This window comes from Helianthus annuus, chromosome 16, assembly GCF_002127325.2.
Source record: "Helianthus annuus cultivar XRQ/B chromosome 16, HanXRQr2.0-SUNRISE, whole genome shotgun sequence".
NCBI lineage: Eukaryota > Viridiplantae > Streptophyta > Magnoliopsida > Asterales > Asteraceae > Helianthus > Helianthus annuus.
The window spans coordinates 29,689,650-29,698,382 of record NC_035448.2 but is presented as its reverse complement, the minus strand read 5'-3'; the positions used below and the strand labels follow the sequence as shown (position 1 = coordinate 29,698,382).

General features: G+C 34.2%; 1 protein-coding gene across 1 annotated transcript; it reads right to left on the bottom strand.

Moving 5' to 3' along the window:
• Positions 1–878: 878 nt before the first annotated feature.
• On the bottom strand, positions 879–1,445 carry LOC110919185. The gene has a single exon (XM_022163463.1). It carries the CDS (start codon positions 1,443–1,445, stop codon positions 879–881), a length of 567 nt encoding a protein of 188 aa, XP_022019155.1.
• Positions 1,446–8,733: the final 7,288 nt, after the last annotated feature.

The following is an 8,733-nucleotide window of genomic DNA, read 5'->3' as shown; positions in this document are numbered from 1 at the left end:
TGCCACATCACATTTTGAAAACAAGTGGTCCGTCGTCTCTACACCAAAATTGCATAGTTTACACGTCTCGTCTGGAACCAAAATGTTTCTTCTAAGAAATGCTGCCATCGTGGGAATCCTATCCAACTTAGCTCTCCAAGCAAACACATTGCATTTAATAGGCACCCATCGACTCCACTTCATAACAAACCGACCGATGTTATCGTCCCTGAACTCAATCACTTTTTTGACAGTCGCAACGCTAAATCTACAGTGTTGTTACCTTGCCAAATTCATCTATCCCTGCCTTCAGAAAGCTGAAATGACTGCATAAAAAAAACAAGCCGAGCCCATTCCAATAATTCCTCATTTGAGTTTGGCGGCGATCTCCACATCCACGATCCAAGATGGTTCGAGAGAGGACGAACCAGATGCTCCTTCACAACACATTTTTTATTCGTCTCAAGGCGGAACAAACATGGAAAACGCATCTGAAGCGGTTCAGGACCAAGCCATGGGTCCAACCAGAACTTAATATCTAAACCGCCCCTAAGCTCTCCCTTCATAAGATTCCTGAGAAGAACATTTTCTGTAATCGGCTGAGAAATAACCTTAGCGATACTAGACCACACACTGCCATAATTGGACCTGAAAGGAAAAAAAAACCTCCAACAACTCCTATGTGAGTGCACAACTTCAATGACTTTGACCCAAAGATTTTTTTTTTTCATTTTTAAATCTCCAACCCCGCTTAGATAACAAAGCAATGTTAATAGATTTCAGTTTGCTTAACCCGAGCCCTCCCGCGCTTTTAGGAGAAGCCACCCTATCCCACAAAACCCAGCTCATCTTATTCCTGTCAAGAGATCCTCCCAATAAAATTTTCCGATGATTTTCTCTTAATCGTTAATAACCTTGACATGAGATTTGTATAAAGAAAAATAATAGTTAGGAAGGTTCTCCAAAACGGATTTTATTAGAGTCAGCTTACGACCAACCGAAAGGATAAAAGCTTTCCAAGTCGATAGTCTAGGTTCGAAAACCTCATAAACCGATCTCCAGTTGTTCACTCGATTCATGTTAGCCCCCAATATTAAACTAAGGTACCTAAACGAAAAGGATCCCGCTATACATCCAACCACTGATGCCAAATCCTCAATTCTTGAGCCATCGACACCAACCCCATATAAATTAGATTTAGAAAGATTGATTCTTAGCCACGAGCATGCGTGGAAACACCAGAGAAAGCGCACCATATTAACAATATTCCTCGAAGACCACTCCCCGAAAATGATAACGTCGTCAGCATAAAAAAGGTGTGAGACCAACGACCCATTATTAGGGAGTCGAACACCCTCAAAATCCCCGCCCTTAACCGCTTTGGCGATCATAGAAGACAACGCCTCTATCACCACAAGAAACAAGAAAGGGGAAATAGGGTCATTGATATGCACCAAATGCAACATATAAATTATATCAATTAAGGTATAAAAACAACCCTTTATTGGACTAATGTTGGAAAAATATGTTTCTTTGTATACTTTTGATTTTCAGGATTAAAAGAGCTTAAATGTACAAAAGGAACAAATTAACGGCGAAAACCAACATAAATATGAATTAAGGGAAGTTGATACACTATACCGACCCTCCGAGCTTCACCCCAAGACCAAAAAACAACAAACCAGAAGCCAAGCACGGGTCGTGCCTGCCAGGCATGGGGCCGTGCCTTACTCAAGATTCCCTGAAGAAAAAGAAAAACAAAAGCAGAAAAGGGACACGGGGCCATGTCTCATGGACACGAGCTGTGGTCAACTCTCAGATTTGCAAATCTTGGATCGTACAGCAAGTACAAGGACCACGGGGCCGTGCCGTTGATATACGGGGCCGTGTGAGCATCCGGACTGACAAGTTTATTAAATGAAGACAGAGAAGGAGAAGGGAACGGGGCCGTGTAAACCCACTGTTTTCAGCTATAAACAGAGGTGCTTGGTTCATCTGCAAGTCATCCCTTGGCAAACCACTTCTCCCACACCTACCCCCACTCCACTACCACACTACCACAGTACCACCATCATCCACCACATACATTCATCATCCATCTTTAGAGTGTGTGTAATAGTCTCAGGATCCAAGATTGCTCGTAAGTTTTATTGTCAAACAAAGGCCATGCTTAGCTAATCTCTTACATCACTTGGTGATGACAACTTATTTATGTATTACTTTTGATTTCCAAGCTTTGGTAACTTTTTAATTAGGTATGTATTAATGACTTTAATAACTAATTTTTTATATTGAAAGTGAACTTTATTCTATCATCTCTTCATGTTTTGTTGATTCATTCATTCGTGTCTTTACGGTCTATACAAAGCCCGTTAACTGTCTAGAAGGGGGTTAGAAGGGTGGTTTGGTTAAAATTCTTGCCTTGTTCAGTGTATAGATCCTGCAAGGACTTGATTCAAGCTTATTAGTACTTCCTTTGAGGCATATAGCATCAAATCGGGGGAAGTAAGAACGGCTTGAATCCCTTATAAATAAACTATTATTAAAACTTTAAACCGGTCTTATGAGACTGTATCCCTGCTGACTCAGACCAATATGGCCGAGGGTAGCGTTGCCTCCAAAAGAGGGACATGCCACATTTTGCAATAATAACTTACTTAATTATCTTTCAATATTCCGGGCTTGCGGTACTGTATCCCTGCTGACTCAGACCAATATGGCTAATGTAACAATCCCAAAATTTCTAAATTTAATAATAAAGTTATAAAAATACATTATATTTGAACCTACTCCGTTTTTAATGAAACTTGGTTCAAAATGTAGATACAAATATTCTCGTTCTAATGACATATTCATTGATTTATAAAACGTCATACTTTAGAAGTTATACGCGCCAAATAAGTGAAACAGTTGAATTAATTATAATAATAAAATAATATTAAAACTTAAAAACTACAACATTTGAAAACAAAAAGGATGTGTACGTATGGACTTTTGGAAACAACTCATCATGAGAAATTATTACATGAAGTGTACGTGTGCTTGTGATGTGTGTCTACGTGGATGAAAGCCTTGTTCTCTAAGGTTTGTTTTGAATATAAATAGGAGATCATGAAAGCTTTACAATTGCTAACCCCTCTTCTGTGTGTCGCTCTCTCTCCCTTTTATTCTACAATTTTAAAGTAGTATGCCTATAATAATAATAAAGCCCTGCTCTGTTTTAAGTGTTTTAACCCCTGATCACTGATGCCCTGTCCGACTGACGTAGGGCCCCGTAACGTATGTCAAGGCTCTGCCTAAATTCGTTGGAGTTCTGTCTCGTGACGCAGGGATAAAGTAGAATTGGGTTACTATACTTAATGTGAGTGCATAATCCAGAAGTTATACCAAGATATATATCAACCCTCCAAAAATATTTCTGACACCCCTAATATATTTAGAATACCCCTATATGTCTTAAATTACACCCCATATACGAAAACCGGTCCCGAAACACCTTCATGCTAGTAGAAATCAAGGAAAACAAGATTTGCCAGTCGCTCGCGGGCCGCGTAGAAGTAAGCTTAAGCTTACGCGGGCCGCAACAACTCAACGATAAGCGAAAACCTGGTGCCGCCACGTGTCGATGACTCAGCCACTGCGTTACCGCCTTTAGGGCCCCGCGGGCTGCGTAAACTCTCTTCTCCTCTTTCGCGGGGCGCGACAGGGTCCGAAATCACAACTATAAATAAGGACGATCAGTTTCACTTTCAATTCGTTCGAAATTTCTTTCTCTCTCTTAATTTTTGAATAGTAGGCACTATTCTCGAGTATAATACCCCCTAAAATAGCGAAGCTTTGCCTCGTTGTAAGTATCATAACCCCTGGATATGTATTAGACACTCTGCCCGATTGATCTAGGGTTCCGTAACGGCTGTCGTGGTTCTGCCCGACGTAGTCGTTGGAATGTCGTCTCGGGGAGGGTATTACTAATGTTGAAATGGGTTATTATACTAACACATGTGCATTGTTTATTTAACTAGATTATAACCAGGAAGTCACAAAGGAAAGCCCTATAATAGCAATGTGAGTAATCCTCTTTTTGTTAAATGTTTTTACAAAACCTTAAATACTTTTCCATGCGAATAACAGTTATTGAGTATTTGTAAGAATACAATTATAGTGGGTATATTGGGGTTTTGTATACAAAATTTGTTACCACCTGGTCAAGGAGTAACATTTCCACAAGTTGAGTATGACAGTACCACTGATGTTAATTGTTATATCTTGGAAACAAATGTAATTGCGGATGCGCCCTCAATACTGTACACTGTGACTTTTTACTTAAACTTGATTAAACTGCGATTCACTCACCAGTATTTCTTGCTAATAAAATATTTTAAACACGTGTTTTAGGTAACTTAGTGTGAAGCCAATAAAAGCCAGCTGGAGAGCACTGAAGGCTTAGAAAAGTGGCAAGAAAAGTTACCTAATTAAAAATGAGAATTGTTTTCAATAATTGGTGTCATTCCCTATAGATGCATCAAAATGAAAATTCGGGATTTGTCCCACTTGCAAATGTATTACCAGAGAAACTTGGGTTTTATCTCATTTCTTTAATTTAAATATTTTGGTGTTTAACTCTGATAAAATATTTCCTAACTACGGTCCTGATGAAATTTCCGCTGCCAAATTGATAAACACCGATACCACTGAAACTGGCTCACGACCGCCCACTCCCTAGGATAGGGGTCGGGGGTTGTGACAGAAGGTGGTATCAGAGCTATGCCACTGGTTTAAGCCCTTTAGGTATTCTTCCAATACCTAAACCCTTAACCATTTGTGTTAGGAAATTAATATCTTATGTGTTACCATGTGTTTATTATGATTTTTATGCCATTTAACGAATCTTGAATTTCCAATATGTGTTACCCATAACTGTATCTTACACTTATGCTATAATATATATATGAATGACATATATTAATAATATCATGTCTTAAGTAAATTTTGTGATATATACCATACCAATACATTATTATGATATTGATATTAATATTAGTATATTAATCAGAGATGTAAAATAACACCTTTAGGTACGATATCACTAAAATATCATAATAAAAAATGTTATTCATTGAAAGAAAGATATTTTATTTAATTTAAAGATGCGTATTTAGCAAAGTTTTGATAACACCTATGTTTTGGTAAAATATAATATTTCAGTATTATTTAAATACAATAATTTGAAATACTTTGTAAATCACTTTATAATTCTTTATCGTATTATTAAATATTAAATGTTATTTAGCCAAAAATTTGATAAATTACGTAATATTCAGGAATTATGTATAAAGTCAATATTTATGATAATTAATACATTAGAAGAATTTTATATACACATGCTTTCTAAAGAAAAATCTTTAAGATATGCTCATCATTATTTACATTATTAAATTCCGTTTTAAATTAAACTAATAATGGTAATATTATTTTTGGAAAAATAAAATATTTCGCTCTTGAATAAAGTTACATTAGAAAAGATTTTATAAAACGTAATCCTTAAATTTAATAATGAACATAGTTCAACGATTTTAAAATTTAAACACATGTACGTAAACCACAGAAAATGCAAAATATTTTATTTATAAAACAGTATTTATGAAACTAGAATACATACAACAACTTGATACTGTAATTTTATTACATAATACCTATGTGTCAACAGGAAATAACTATTTGTAAGTCAAATGTATGTATATTTTATATATACGACTTGTATCAATATTATAAATAATATTTCATTCATAAAATAAAATATGTACAAAAATATTTAGTAAGATATAACGATATGATTTAGAATATATATATTCATATATTTCTAAAGGAAACACTTTTCACCATTTGATAAGTTCTATTTATGTCACATATATATATATATATATATATATATATATATATATATTATGATAATATTTCATTCTTAATAGTTCTTAATATATTAAGGATCGAATTTAGAAACACCAGACTTTGTATTGGTTATTACGAATATTAAATAAGTAGAATTTGAATTGAATTATAAATATGTTATAACCAAAATTTAGTCAACCTGTCAAGATTAAATAGCTTTAAAAAGAATCCAGAAAATTTTAAAACTTTATACGTATATATATACAAGACATAATTTTCTTGATAATATATAAGAATCAAATGTCCTCTGTGGAAAGACAATCTTTTATATAACAGAAGAAACAAACCTACATGTTTACTTAAGATCTATTTTGATACCCAGCCTTAATTCAAAAGATATCCTTATTAGCGTCACCTCTTGAAAAACAATAAATGGGTTAATAGCAGAAAATCTCAGAATTTCATATAAAGCTTTTATCTTTATTTCTGAATACCTATCCAGCCATAAGCCCTGGAAATATAAGTAAATTAAGACAATATAAAAGCTATTACATCAAAGAAAGAAACAACACATATAAGATTGTATTTTCCTTATAATCTGATAAGAAGAAAATGTTAAGGTATAACATGTATATTTGTTACCTTAATATATAATTATCATCGTATAATACTGATAACTATGACCATAATGGTGTTAAACAAAATATGCCTATATAATTGTTTAGTTCTGTGATAATTATATCTGAACATGTTATAATACAGATGTCGAATGAAATGGCATGTGATCAAGAAATTGAGAATAGTAGTGGAAACTTTTTTGATAGAGATACTATAGAAAATATAATAGCTCAAGGAATATCGAATGCCATACCTTCGGTCATTGAAGCTATTAAAACTTCTATGCCTATAAACGAGAATCCTATTATACATTGTAAGCATACCCATCACTTCATACCTAGCCCTAGTATCAACGGAAGTCATGATATTCGTATCAAAACTCCATCTTCCAAACGAAAGAAAACCACAACCTATGGCTACTCCTATAAGGAATTCTACTCTAACAAATCCTCCAAGGACAACGGAATGAAACCAGAAATCGCACAATCTACCAGCAACAGCAAAAAGCACGCAAGAGAACGTTATTTTAAGAAGACACTTCGTTGTAACTACTGCAAGAAAGCTGGACATGTACCAGAGGAATGTAGAAGGAAAAGGGAAAATAACGTATGTTACAAATGTGGAGATCCAGGCCACTTCCGTCATTACTGCCCAAAACTATCTAAGGCACCCGACAACGAGGATCGAAACCTCGATAAAGCTAAGGAGAAGGCATAAAATTTATAACACCCGAGCCAACATCAACCTTTAAAATAAAGCACCCTTATATTTTGTCTGCACTTAATTATTAGTTGACTTTTGATTCTGATCGAAACTTCATCAATAAATGGTCTTTGTTTTTCTTATATAGAGTCAACTCTTATTTGTCTCATCTCTTGAGAAATTCCTATGTTATACGTGCATTGCCTGTCATACATGTGAATTCATTTCAAACGCTCATTTATTCGTGAGTTTTAATGCATATTTCGTTATACTCACCCTGGTAATCTATATGACTGCTTAATGTTGACTTTTGATAATCGAGTCAACAACTTTCTTGGAAAACTTCTCTTCTTTTAAAAGTTACCAGATTTTCATTGAAACCATTTCTTGTCAATACATATATCCATTATTGGAATATGTCCAAACCAAGCTCAATTGTTTGAACTTGCTCATATATATTCAATTTCAAAATCCCATATGATGAATTGAGATCATCATATTCAAGGTAATTTCGTTATTTGAACTTGTTTAAAATCTTCAATTTCGATGTATCATTTGTTAAGACACGACACCTTGCGGTGGCGATTTCTTTGAAACTTGGACTTATTTCATTTTCACATCGAGGTACGAATTATCTACTTATTGATTCACTATCCTAAACCAGTCTTAATGCAATTTTGTGTTAAGATAAATGTACCTCCAATAATACTTTCATCTTTGAATTGATTCCATATTATTTCTTCAATTGAAATATCCTATCTTTTGAAATATCCAGATTCGCTTCTTTGAAACTTTCAGTTAATTTCGAACACGGTGAATTCGTTTGGTCACCGTAATTATTAAATTCTTTCAATCACTACAACACCTTGCGGTGTCTGTATAAATTTGTAGCCTGTGCTAATAATAAACCCTATTCATACGTCATTCGTTTGGTCATTCGTTTGATTCATCATTCAAGTAGTTTTGATACAATTATGTATTTAGATAATGATACACTAAATTCTATTATATTGTCCAGTGTATCCTTGCCGTTTAAATAAACGTTATTGATTTCTGGATTGATTATTGACAAATCATTTTTCATACTTCCATTCACAAATTGAGATTATTGATTCAGAATCTCCCTCAAATAATGATCAAAGTAAGTCTTTTCTGGCATTGAATCCTATTGTTTCTACGAGTCATTGCATTTCAAATTCTATGCCTATCAAATCTCTCTTTTGATTTTTGTGAAACTTAGTCACTTCAATAATGGTATCATTTCATCAATTCCTGAAACTAAGCTTTGAGATAAGCTAAATTACTTAGATAAAAGTGGGATGGGTATCGGTATGCCGTGAGGATGAAGACTAAAACAGTGTGAGTATGATAAATAAACGATAACACCTGGCCACTGTTATTTCTTGTTTATTAGTACTACTCGGTTCTAGAATATCATCCATCATGAGAATACTAATTCCCTTATTTCTTGATATAAGCCAAAATAAATGATGCACTTTTAAAATCATGATTTGAGAGAAATTCTATTTAAAGAAAGTACTATGA